General features: G+C 48.2%; 1 protein-coding gene across 1 annotated transcript; it reads left to right on the top strand.

Moving 5' to 3' along the window:
* The first annotated feature begins 153 nt into the window (after positions 1-153).
* Positions 154-9,367, top strand: LOC146443052 (uncharacterized). The gene is made up of 7 exons (XM_085049227.1): positions 154-164; positions 650-701; positions 1,104-1,112; positions 1,422-1,758; positions 5,283-5,339; positions 6,597-6,767; positions 9,123-9,367. Exons 1-7 carry the CDS (start codon positions 154-156, stop codon positions 9,134-9,136), a joined length of 651 nt encoding a protein of 216 aa, XP_084905353.1. The 3' UTR covers positions 9,137-9,367.
* Positions 9,368-13,430: the final 4,063 nt, after the last annotated feature.

Raw genomic sequence — 13,430 nt, 5'->3', positions numbered from 1 at the left:
CATAGAGCTCTCCTTTCTGGAATTCCAGGTCCTGCAGAGTCCTGACCTCCTGGAATTCTTCATTTTTATCCCTTAACTCCCTCCTCTCTTCCCATTTGGTTTTGTCAGCAAATCCTTCTCCCATTTCCTTGTGGATTGGGAACACACTGGGCCATGGAGGGAAGGTTGGAGCTCAAGGAACTTTTTAATTCCCATTTTTTGTGGGATTCATTGGCACACAGAGCTCTCCTCTCTGGAATTCCAGGGAATTCTGACCTCCTGGAATTCATCATTTTCATCCCTTAACCCACAAATCTTCCCCTATTTCCTCGTGGATTGGGAAGGCGCTGAGTCATGGAGGGAAGGTTGGAGCTCAAGGAACTTTTTAATTCCCATTTTTTGTGGGATTCCTTGGCACACAGAGCTCTCCTCTCTGGAATTCCAGGGAATTCTGACTTTCTGGAATTCTTCATTTTTATCCCTTGACCTGCAAATCCTTCCCCCATTTCCTTGTGGACTGGGAAGGTGCTGGGTCAGGGAAGGTTGGAGCTCAAGGAACTTTTTAATTCCCATTTTTTGTGGGATTCCTTGGCACACAGAGCTCCCCTCTCTGGAATTCCAGGGAATTCTGACCTCCTGGAATTCATCATTTTCATCCCTTAACCCACAGATCTTCCCCCATTTCCTTGTGGATTGGGAAAGTGCTGGGTCATGGAGGGAAGGTTGGAGCTCAAGGAACTTTTTAATTCCCATTTTTTTGTGGGATTCATTGCCACACTCTCCTCTCCCACGGTGCATAACTGCCAGCAGCACCAAAAAAAAAAAATCCATATTTGGGGATGGTTTAATCCCAGAATCCCAACATTTTCAGGTTTGGGGGTTTTGCTTTTTTTTTTGGTCTTATTTGTGACCCATCAGAGTCACATTTCCTGGGGTTTCCCTGTGGATATGGAGTGGTTTTAGGTTCACCATCGCTGGAGCTGTTAGGATGCATTTGGATCCCTGAAAAAGGGTGGGGAAAAAGATGAAAAACAACCCAGAAAAACCATTATCTCGTCGAAAAATCTTATTTATATCGAGGGAAAAAATAGCAAACAAACCCTGCCTCTCTCTTCTGTCTGCAGGTTGTGGAGGTGAGTTGGGAAAGATGTCCATGGAAAAAGGGTAAGGCTGGGAATTCATGCAGGAAAGGAACTTTTCCTTGCCCCAAAACTACCTGAAACTGGAAGTGAAAAGCTGGTTTTAGGAATAAATGGGTTTTTTTTCTGGGATTCAGTGCAGAAAATGTTGGATCACTGAGAGTTTTTGGATGCTGGTTTGAGGGGGATGAGCTTTTCCTGAGAGAAATCTGAGGGATCAACTGGAGATCTGTTTTCCCTCTCTCCTCCAAGACACGATCCAATCCATTCTTTATTCCCAATTTTTAAATCTGAACCCCCCAGAAATCCCAACCCCTGGAATCTGATGTCCACAAAATTCTGTGGACACCAGGGAATCCCCAGGAGGAGCTCCAAGACTCACAGAACCCTCAAATCCGATGGTCCACAGAGCCTGGAGAGCTCATCTCCCAACCCCAGAGCGTTGGATTCATCCTCACTAACCCTCAACCCGCAGGGCTGGAGGCAGCTGGAGCCACCAGGCAGCTCCAAGGGCATTCCCAGCCTCGGGAATACGCCGGGAATGGTGGAAACCGGGAAGAAAAGCTCGGCACGGCTCAGGGAAAGACCACGGTGGTGACTCCGGTGGAGATCTACATGGAGACACCTCCACCCATTGCAGGTGAGTCTCCTTCCTGTCTTTCCAACCACAGAATCTTCAGGTGAGTCTCCTTCCCATCTTTCCAACCATGGAGTAGAATCCTCAGGTGAGTCTCCTTCCCATCTTTCCAACCATGGAATAGAATCCTCAGGTGAGCCTCCTTCCCATTTTCCACCCCTGGAATCCTCAGGTGAGTCTCCTTCCCATCTTTCCAATTGTGGAGTCCTCAGGTGAGCTCAGCTTCCCATCTTTCCACCCCTGGAATCCTCAGGTGAGTCTCCTTCCTGTCTTTCCAACCATGGAATCCTCAGGTGAGTCTCTTTCCCATCTTTCCAACCATGGAATCCTCAGGTGAGTCTCCTTCCCATCTTTCCACCATGGAATAGAACCCTCAGGTGAGTCTCCTTCCCATCTTTCCACCATGGAGTAGAATCCTCAGGTGAGTCTCCTTCCCATCTTTCCACCCCTGGAATCCTCAGGTGAGTCTCATTCCCATCTTTCCACCCCTGGAATCCTCAACCACCCACCCACCCCAACCCAACCCCCCACCCAACCAAACCCAACCCTTCCCATCTTTCCACCCCTGGAATAGAATCCTCAGGTGAGTCTCCTTCCCATCTTTCCACCCCATGGAATCCTCTGGAACATTCCATGGGGTCAGTGCTGAATCCTCTTCCCTGGAAAAGGGCAGGAACAGGGCAGGATGGGATTCCCACTGAGGGTTCCCCCACTCTTGGAGGTGACACCACCTGATGCCCCGAGAAGGTGACAAAACCCGAAATCTCCGTGGGATTGGCGGTGATCCCAACCTTCCAAAGGGTTCCTTTTAAAAAGGCTGGAAGAGGAATGTGGCCAGGAATGAGGCCAAAGCAGGAAAACCCATCCGTGATTTATCCACTCCCATTTCCTAAAGATTCCCCCCTTGAGTTTGTAGGGTTTTCTTCCCGTTCCCAGCCACTTCCAGGCTGATTTTGTCCCCATTTTTTCCACCACATCCTCGGCAAGTTCCAGTAAAACTTCCAACCCGGCAGAAATGGCATCTCTGAGACCAAAAACTCTGAAGCCAAAAGCAGATTATTTCTGTCCAGGGCGCCGTGAAGGCTTTAATAAAGGCTAAAACTACAGATTAAACCTCACGGAAAAACAATCGGATCTGTTCCCATCCCTTCGTGTTTTCCAAGAGGGAAAAGCCCTGTCTGACACAGATCTGCTGCTACAGATTGTAGGATCTGGTTTTAGGAATAAATGGGGTTTTTTTTCTGGGAGTCAGTGCAGAAAATGTTGGATCACTGAGAGTTTTTGGATCCTGGTTTGAGCTTTTCCTGAGAGGAATCTCAGGGATCATCTGGAGCTCTCCTGTTTCCCTTCTCCTCCAAGACACGATCCAATCCATTCCTTATTCCCAATTTTTAAAGCTGAACCCCCAGAAATCCCAATCCCTGCCCACGAAATTCCGTGGACACCAGGGAAGAGCCACTCGTGGAGTTCCTGATGTCCTCGTCAGGGCTTGGATTGGAATCCTGATTTGTGGATGGGGGAAATTGGGGGATTTTGGACTCGTTTGTGGAAGGATTTCTGCAGTTGGAGCTCAAAAGTCCAAACTGGGCAGGACTCAAAAGGAGGAAGAGTTTGGGATAATTTCTCAGAATTCCTCACATTAAGGTGTTCGGGTTTTTTCAGCTGGAGGAGGAGGGTTGGGCGTGATGGATATAATTTAAAAGAAATTAATTTAAAAGAAATTTTTAAAAAAATGAAAGTAAATAAGAGGAAATTAAAAATCCCATTGCACTGAGCAAGGCCCCCAATGCTCCAAACCCCAAAAGGAGTTGTAGGGTTTACAGCTTATGAGAGTTGGGTTTTATTATAGGACAGAAGTTTGATGTTCTTTGGGAATTTCTTCCAAATCGGGGGAATGGAGCAGTGCAATTTCTGGGGGATTGATTAAAAATGATTAAAAATTGCCATTCAATCCTCTCTGTCACCCCAAAAAATACCCTGCAGGTGAGGTCTCCATACTCCAAATTCCAGTCTGAGATGGAATCAGACTCGGTGATCCTTCCAGATCCCTTTTAACCTGAGACAGTTCGGGATGGAAGGAACTTGAAATCATCCAATCCCAAACCAGGGATTCCAACAGAGTTGGATTTAAATGTCTTTATTTGTTCCTTCTAGTTTGAGACATGGAATGGTTCAGGTTGGAAGGGACCTTAAAAATCATCCAATCCCAAACCAGGGATTCAAACAGAGAGTTGGACTGAAAGATATTTATTGGTTCCTTCTAGTTTGAGACGTGGAATGATTTGGGATGGAAGGGACCTTGAGGATCATCTAATTCCAACCAGGGATTCCAGCAGAGTTAGATTTAAAGGTCTTTATTGGTCCTTTCCAGTTTGAGATGTGGAATTATTTGGGATGGAAGGGACCTTGAAAATCATCCAATCCCACCAACAAACAAACCAAACAAACAAAACCAAACACCAACCCAAACCAACAAACAAAACAAAAACCCAAACAAAAAAACCACAACCAACCAGGGATTCCAGCAGAGTTGGATTTAAAGGTCTTTATTTGTCCTTTCCAGTTTGAGATGTGGAATTATTTGGGATGGAAGGGACCTTGAAAATCATCCAATCCCAAACCAGGGATTCAAATAGGGTTGGACTGAAAGATATTTATTGGTCCTTTCCAGTTTGAGACGTGGAATGATTTGGGATGGAAGGGACCTTAAAAATCATCCAATCCCAAACAGGGATTCCAGCAGAGTTGGACTGAAAGGTCTTTCTTGGTCCTTTCCAGTCTGAGACATGGAATGATTTGTGGGCCTTGAGGATCATCTAATTCCAAGCTCAAATTCCATGATTCCCCATGATTCCATGATTTCCCAGAGTTTTGGGAAGAGTTTGAACTCAAAGCCATTAATGATGACTCCCTGTAAGCACTGAACAAATCCCGAAAAATCCAGCAGAGGCCGGAACCAAACCCCAACCACCCCACTGCCCTCCCGCCCCGCTCCAGGCGCTCTCCCGACGTCAGAGCCTCCCATCTGGATCCAAACTCAATTTACAGCCCGGCAGCGCTATGGATCAGATGGATGGGACATTCCAGGTGTTATCAAATCACAGCAGCAGCCAACAATCCCATTAGCAGCGGGGCTGAGGCAGGAGGGCCCATAAAAAACCCCATAAATCCCTCGGCTGAGCGACGAGCGCGGCGCGGCTCCAAATGCTAACAGGATTCTGCCAGCCGGAGCGTTTATTGCCGCCAGATTCCAATCGCTCCCGGCTTCTCCCGAACTCCAGCCTGACATTTATCTCCAACAAACAAACCACAAACTCTTCCACGTTTCCCCCGCCGGACGCCCAACCTTTCCCACGGAGTTGTTTAACACCATTAAGGGTTTTATTGCCGCCGGCTCCTCGTTGGCTCGGTGACATTTACGAGGAGAGCTCGCTGGCCGCGGAAGGCTCCGAGGATCTTTATTTAAATGAGGGATAATTTGTTTGCACAGCCTCATTCCGTGCCGTTTGCTTGTTTTTATTCCCCAGGCAGGGCGCGGCAGATTGTGGGCTCCTCTCAGCGAGACGCCGGCGGCCAATTACCAGGTGAAAAGCAGGGAATTAAGTGACATTTAGGGAAGTCACTTCCCGGTGGGAAGGGCTGCTCGGATTCGGGATGAAGGGATGTGGCACTGGAGGAGTTTTAACAGAGGTTAAAACTTGGTTTGGATTCGGATTAAAGCAGCTGGGTTTGCCCCGGGGGGTTGAGCTGGGGGAGAAGGAGCTGGAGGGGTTTGATCCAGGAGGGTCCTGGATCAAAAAAACACGCTGGGAGGATTCTCTGGGAATGTCCTGAGTGGAGAATCCCACACGGAATCCGGGGTTGGATCATCCCCTTGGAAGGGTCTGCCGTGGTGGGAACCACAGGGGTGGAGGATGGAGCGACAAGGAGCTCATCCCACCGTGGGAATCCAGTGCTGGGTGTCCCTCTGTCCACTCTGGGAATCCAGTGCTGGGTGTCCCCTTTGTCCCCCGTGGGAATCCAGTGCTGGTTGTCCCCTTTGTCCTCTATGGGGATCCACTTGGATGTCCCCTTTGTCCCCTATGGGGGTTCACCCAGATGTCCCCTTTGTCCACTCTGGGAATCTGTTCTTGGATGTCCCTTTGTCCACTCTGGGAATCCAGTGCTGGATGTCCCCTTTGTCCCCATGGGAATCCAGTGTTAGATGTCCCTTTGTCCACTCTGGGAATCCAGTGCTGGGTGTCCCTTTGTCCACTCTGGGAATCCACTCCTGGATGTCCCCTTTGTCCCCTATGGGAATCCAGTGCTGGATGTCCCCTTTGTCCACTCTGGGAATCCAGTGCTGGATGTCCCTTTGTCCACTCTGGGAATCCACTCCTGGATGTCCCCTTTGTCCATCTGGGAATCCTGAGTGGATCCATTCTATGGCTGGTTGGTTATGAGGTGTTTCCCACCTAGATCCAATCCCTGGGTGGTTTTGGGGTTTTTCCCTTAGGTGGTTATGGGATATTTTCCACCTGGATCCAAACCCTGGGTGGTTCTGGGGTTTTTCCCTTGGGTGGTTATGGGGTATTTTTCACTTGATTCCAGCCCCTGGGTGGTTATGGGATGTTTTCCAGATTAGACCCAACCCCTGGGTGGTTCTGGGGTTTTTCCCTTAGGTGGTTATGCGATATTTTTCACTTGATTCCAGCCCATGGGTGGTTATGGGGTGTTTTCCTGAGTAGATCCAACCCACAAGTGGTTATGGGTTTTTTCCCACCCATATCCAACCCCTGGCTGATTTTGGGGTTTTTCCCACCCATATCCAACCCCAGCTGATTTTGGGGTGTTCCCCACAGCCCGCTGCCTGCAGCCCATGGACGAAGGCTCCTGCCAGCAGCACTCCCTGCTCTGGTACTTCCACAGCCCCAGCAGCTCCTGCCGGCCCTTCCTGTTCGGGGGCTGCCGGGGCAACAGCAACCGCTTCCCGTCCCGCCGGCACTGCGAGCGGCGCTGCCGGGGCTGGCCAGGTGAGGCTCAACCCCAAAATCCCAAATCCACAAATCCCCAAATCCCCAAATTCCCTGCTCCTCCTCCAGCTGGGAGTGAGGCCAGGGAGGGCAGGTGAGGCTGAACCCCAAATTCCCAAATTCCCTCCTCCTCCAGCTGGGAGTGAAGCCAGGAAGGGCAGGTGAGGCTGAACCCCAAATCCCCAAATTCCCAAATTCCCTCCTCCTCCAGCTGGGAAGGAGGCCAGGAAGGGCAGGTGAGGCTGAACCCCAAATCCCCAAATTCCCAAATTCCCAAATTCCCAAATTCCGTCCTCCTCCAGCTGGGAAGGAGGCCAGGGAGAGCAGGTGAGACTGAACCCCAAATCCCCAAATCCCCAAATTCCCTCCTCATCCAGCTGGGAAGGAGGCCAAGGAGAGCAGGTGAGGGTGAGCCCCAAATCCCCAAATTCCCAGATTCCCAAATTCCCAAATTCCCTCCTCCTCCAGCCAGGAATGAGGCCAAGAAGGGCAGGTGAGGGTGAACCCCAAATCCCCAAATTCCCAAATTCCCTCCTCCTCCAGCCAGGAGTGAGGCCAGGAAGAGCATGTGAGGCTGAACCCCAAATCCCTAAATTCCTTCGTCCTCCAGCTGGGAATGAGGCCAGGAAGGGCAGGTGAGGCTGAACCCCAAAATCCCAAATTCCCTCCTCCTCCTCCAGCTGGGAAGGAGGCCAGGAAGGGCAGGTGAGGCTGAACCCCAAATCCCCAAATTCCCAAATCCCCAAATTCCCTCCTCCTCCAGCCAGGAATGAGGCCAGGGAGAGCAGGAAAACTCAGCTGTGGTTTGTCCTCTCCCATTTCTTTGAAATCCCCCAGTGGGAAGTGGCTGGGATTTGTAGGGTTTGGTTCCATTCCCGGATCCAAAGGATCTCCTGGACATTTCCCTTGGGCCAGTTCCGTGTCTGGAATGATGAGGATGAAAATTCCACGTGTGGATGATGAGGAAGGTCCACCTGGACACCAAGTCCTCACACTCTGCACACCTCCTGTGCTTCCTGAGGGTGAAATTTGCAGGGATTTTGGGGTTTCTGCCCTCCAAACCCTGAATTTGGGCTCCACCCTGAATTTGGGCTCCATCCCTGAATTTGGGATCCATCCCTGACTTTGGGATCCATCCCTGACTTTGGGATCCACCCCTGACTTTGGGATCCACCCCTGACTTTGGGCTCCACCCCTGACTTTGGGCTCCATCCCTGAATTTGGGATCCATCCCTGAATTTGGGATCCATCCCTGAATTTGGGATCCATCCCTGAATTTGGGCTCCACCCCTGAATTTGGGATCCATCCCTGAATTTGGGCTCCACCCTGAATTTGGGATCCATCCCTGACTTTGTGCTCCACCCCTGAATTTGGGCTCCATCCCTGAATTTGGGCTCCATCCCTGACTTTGGGATCCATCCCTGAATTTGGGCTCCATCCCTGAATTTGGGCTCCATCCCTGAATTTGGGATCCATCCCTGAATTTGGGATCCATCCCTGAATTTGGGCTCCACCCCTGAATTTGGGATCCACCCCTGAATTTCGGATCCATCCCTAAATTTGGATCCATCCAAGCCCCTCTGGCATCCCCAGCCTCCAGCAGAGCCTGAATTCTGCTCCAGAGCAGTTGAGGTCTGGATGAACACCCAGGATTTGGGATCTCACCTCATCCAGGAAATCCTTTTTTCCCTGGGAATAACTCCCTCCTGGAAGCACAGAATGGTTTCCATCACCAGATCCAGGGGGTTTGGGATCAGCCTGGGTGGATTTTCCTCATCCCAGGGAAAACAGGGATCTGGTGGGAAAACAAACATCCTGATCCCAGGAATACATCCCGAAAACATTCCTCCCCCAGGATTCCCTCTGCACGGAGGCAACTCCGAAAAAATCCCGTTAATTCTCCAAAATCCGTCAAAATAAAAATATCTGGTGAGGTTGATCCGCTCTGGGTTTGAGGGCAGCTGAAAAAACAGAGAGGAATTGAAGGAATTAACGAGATCCCAAATTTTGGGATGGAGTCGAAATCCAGCCCCAGCAGCACCAGGAAATGAGGGAAATTCCTGCTGCTTGGTTTTTATTTTTCCAGGGAATTTGCACTGGGAGCTTCCCAAAGCAGCTGCAGGTCCCTCCAGCCCTGTCTGGGTTCCCTTTTTTGGGAAGGAACAACCCCTGGGAATGGGAAAAATCCCAAATAATCCAAATAATCCCAAATAAACCCAAATAATCCCAAATAATCCCAAATCCCCGTGGCCTCCAAACCGCCCTCAGCTCGGGAATTCCGAGGGAAATCCCAAATTTCAGCCCATTTCCCACATTCCCGTTGTTTCCCCTTTCCCTCTTTTCCCAAAATCCAGGCAGAGGAAGTTGATCAGCTCCGAGCGCCTCGTTCAAATCCCGTCGGATTTTCAGGAATTCCTCCAAAAACTCCCAAACTGGACAAGAAAAACAAACACGAAGAGAGGCGGGAAATATTGGGAGAAAAAAATGTTGGAAAAATGGAATTATGGACGAGAAATAAAGTTGGGATGAGGGGAGGGAAACACCTGGATGCTCAGGAAAAGGAGGATGGGAAGGAATTCCTGAGCCAAACAAATTCCCGAGTTTTGTTTTTGTAAAATAAAAGTGTCTGAATGCTGCGGAATTCCGGATTATTCGCCTGGAAGGAGAAAACCTTGGGAATGGCGGAGAAAGGTGGGAATGTCTGTTTTCCCAGCTGGATCAGGTTCCCTTTAGGAATTCCCATCTCTTCCTCCCCTCAGGGATTCCCTGTGAGTTTTAGGAATTCCCAATGACTTTTAGGAATTCCCAGTGAATTTTAGGAATTCCCAACTTCTCCTCCATTCCAGAATTCCCTGTGACTTTTAGGAATTCCCTGTGGCCTTTAGGAATTCCCAACTTCTCCTCCACTCAGGAATTCCCAATGAATTTTAGGAATTCCCAACTTCTCCTCCACTCAGGAATTCCCAATGAATTTTAGGAATTCCCAACTTCTCCTCCACTCAGGAATTCCCTGTGACTTTTAGGAATTCCCAATGACTTTTAGGAATTCCCAGTGAATTTTAGGAATTCCGAATTTCTCCATTCCAGAATTCCCTGTGGTCTTTAGGAATTCCCACCTTTTCCTCCACTCAGGAATTCTCTGTGGCCTTTAGGAATTCCCACCTTTTCCTCCACTAGGAAATTCCCTGAGACTTTTAGGAATTCCCATCTTCTCCTCCACTCAGGAATTCCCTGTGGCCTTTAGGAATTCCCACCTTTTCCTCCACTCAGAAATTCCCTACAACTTTTAGGAATTCCCAAATTCTCCTCCATTCCAGAATTCCCTGTGGTCTTTAGGAATTCCCACCTTCTCCTCCCCTCAGGAATTCCCAATTACTTTTAGGAATTCCCAATTACTTTTAGGAATTCCCAATTACTTTTAGGAATTCCCAACTTCTCCTCCACTCAGAAATTCCCTGTGGCCTTTAGGAATTCCCAACTTTTCCTCCATTCCAGAATTCCCTGTGACTTTTAGGAATTCCCATCTCTTCCTCCCCTCAGGAATTCCCTATGAGTTTTAGGAATTCCCAAATTCTCCTCCATTCCAGAATTCCCTGTGACTTTAGGAATTCCTAACTTCTCCCCTCATCACCTTCTCAACCAGAAAAAGGATTCTCCTCATCCACAACATCCCAGGATTTTCCTCACCCCCAACATCCTGAGGAGGGATTTGGGGACTTTTCTTCCTTTTCCTCCTGAAAAAAATGCAAAAAAAAAAAAGAAAAAAAAAAGAAAAAAAAGGAAAAAAAAAGAAAAAAATGGAATTTTGTGTATGTTGGCAGGGAGCCGAGTGCCATTTCCAGCCTCTCCTCTGGAAATCCTGCTCTGTCCCGAGATGTCCTTGGGCAGGAAAAACAGGCAGGAAAAATATTCCTTGGGAGGAGAAACAAAATGTTCCCTGGTGAGAAAAGCAGGGAGGAAAGGGAACAAGTGGATTCCCGAGAAACATTCCCACATTTTTAGGTTTTCCTGGTTTCCCAGCCAGCATTTTCCCAGGAAGGCTGGAAGATGCTAATCTTGAGATGCTGAATTATTCCTTCATTTTTATTTCCTTTTATTATTCTTTTTATTATTATTATTAATCATTTCATCATGATTAAGCCAGGAATTCCTTCCCAAAATCCCATTTTTCCCTGCCCTATTCCAGTTCAAAGCCATTCCCATTTCTCCTATTGCTGCACATCCTTATAAAAAAATTCCTTTCATTCCGTTAAAAATAACCTAATAAATACTAAATTTATTCATTACTCATTAATAACTCAAAGTGGATTTTTCCCCCAAAAATCAGGAGGAAAAATCTTCCATCCACCCTTTGGATCCCTCGGCAGGGGTGTGAGATTGTCACTAAGCTTGAGGTGACAACAAGCAGCAGAAATTCCCTGGAAATTATATTTTTAGAGCTGTGAATCCACAGGGATGGAGGAATGGGATGTGGGATCTGAGGGAATTTCCATGTTTTTATTCCCAGAAAAATGGGACAATCCCTTCATTTTCCCTCTGTGGGATCTGAGGGAATTCCCTTCCCATGTCGTTATTCCCAGAAAAATTAGACATTCCCTTCATTTTCCCTCTGTAGGATCTGACGGAATTCCAATGTCTTTATTCCCAGAAAAACAGGAAAATCCCTTCATTTTCCCTCTGAGGGAATTCCCTTCCCATGTCGTTATTCCCAAAAAAAACAGGACAATCTCCTCATTTTCCCTCTGTAGGATCTGACGGAATTCCAATGTCTTTATTCCCAGAAAAACTGGATAATCCCTTCATTTTCCCTCTGTGGGATCTGATGGAATTCCCATGTCTTTATTCCCAAAAAACCAGGACAATCCCTTCATTTTCCCTCTGTGGGATCTGAGGGAATTCCTGTGTCGTTATTCCCAAAAAACCAGGACAATCCCTTCCTTTTCCCTCTGTGGGAATTCCCTTCCCGTGTCTTTATTCCCAAAAAACAGGACAATCCCTTCATTTTCCCTCTGTGGGATCTGAGGGAATTCCCTTCCCGTGTCTTTATTCCCAGAAAAATAGGACAATCCCTTAAAACACAACCTCCCCTCCCTGGCTGAGGAATTTCCCGGGGGATTTTGGCTCCAAATCCCAAAGATTTGGCTCAGGATTCCCCCAGGATACCCAGGTGAGGATTTGACCTCCAAAGGTGCATCCGAAGGGGTTGGGAAGAACCTCCCGGGGGGATGATTTGGTTCAAAATCAGTGAAAATCTGCCCAAATCCGCCCAAATCCGCCAAAATCCGCCAAAATCCACTCAAATCCACCCAAATCCATCCAAAATCCGCCAAAATCCGCCTAAATCCGCCAAAATCCACCTAAATCCACCCAAATCCACCCAAATCTGCCAAAATCCGCCTAAATCCGCCAAAATCCACCTAAATCCACCCAAATCCACTCAAATCCACTCAAATCCGCCAAAATCCGCCAAAATCTGCCAAAATCCACCCAAATCCGCCCAAATCCACCAAAACCCACCCAAACCCACCAAAATCCGCCAAAACCCGTCAAAATCCGCCAAAATCCGCCAAAATCCGCCAAAATCCGCCAAAATCCACTCAAATCCATCCAAATCCACCCAAATCCACCCAAAATCCACCAAAATCCGCCAAAATCCGCCCAAATCCGCCCAAATCCACCCAAATCCACCCAAATCCACCCAAATCCACCCAAAATCCTCCCAAATCCAACCAAACCCCCCCAAATCCACCAAAATCTGCCAAAACCCACCAAAATCCACCCAAATCCACCCAAAATCTGCCAAAATCTGCCAAAACCCACCAAAACCCACCAAAATCCGCCCAAATCCACCCAAAATCCACCCAAAATCCACCAAAATCCTCCAAAATCCGCCAAAATCCGCCAAAATCCGCCAAAATCCACCCAAATCCGCCAAAATCCACCAAAATCCACCAAAATCCACCCAAATACGCCAAAATCCACCAAAATCCACCCAAAATCTGCCAAAATCCACCCAAATCCACCCAAATCCACCCAAAATCCACCCAAATCTGCCAAAATCCACCCAAATCTGCCAACACCCACCAAAACCCACCAAAACCCACCCAAAACCCACCAAAATCCACATTCCCAACCCAATTCATCACCTCCTCAGGAATCCCAACAATCCCATCCAGCTTTGGGAATTAAATCCCAACATTTCAGCCGAGCTCAGCTCACTCAAATCACCCCAAATTTCCCCTCGGGGAGCTCAGGGAAATCAAGAATTCGGATTTTTTTTCCCTAATTCCCCCCTGGCCTGAAATATTCCCTGTGGATTTGCCACGGGAGAGGCTCTGGAGGAGGAGGAACATTCCGGGAACGGAGCGTTTCCTTGGAAATGTCAACTCGGGCTAATTGAGTTCCTTGAAATTATTTCAGCTCAGGAGGAGGTTGGAAGGGGGGAAGAGCTTCGAGGGCAAAAAAGGTTTTCCTGGCAGATTTTTTCAGCCTCCTCCAAATCACAAAATTCCTGAAAATCCTTGGGAGAAACGGAGTTGGAAAGCCAGGCTGACCAGGGGGAAAATCTGGGATTTAAAGGACGTCGAGCCGGTTCATAAATTGAATTTTGGGGAGATAAAGGGTGATTTTGGAGCATCCATGGCTTGTTCTGTAGGGAATTT

Source organism: Lichenostomus cassidix, chromosome 1Aa (assembly GCF_008360975.1).
Source record: "Lichenostomus cassidix isolate B80296 chromosome 1Aa, HeHo_3.0, whole genome shotgun sequence".
In the NCBI taxonomy this organism is placed as follows: domain Eukaryota; kingdom Metazoa; phylum Chordata; class Aves; order Passeriformes; family Meliphagidae; genus Lichenostomus; species Lichenostomus cassidix.
This window is presented reverse-complemented; position numbering and strand designations above follow the sequence as displayed.

Coding starts and splice junctions, on each gene's coding strand:
- LOC146443052 (XM_085049227.1), top strand. Junction 1,759..5,282: donor GACACCTCCACCCATTGCAG/GTGAGTCTCCTT, acceptor TTTATTCCCCAG/GCAGGGCGCGGCAGATTGTG. Junction 5,340..6,596: donor CGCCGGCGGCCAATTACCAG/GTGAAAAGCAGG, acceptor TGTTCCCCACAG/CCCGCTGCCTGCAGCCCATG.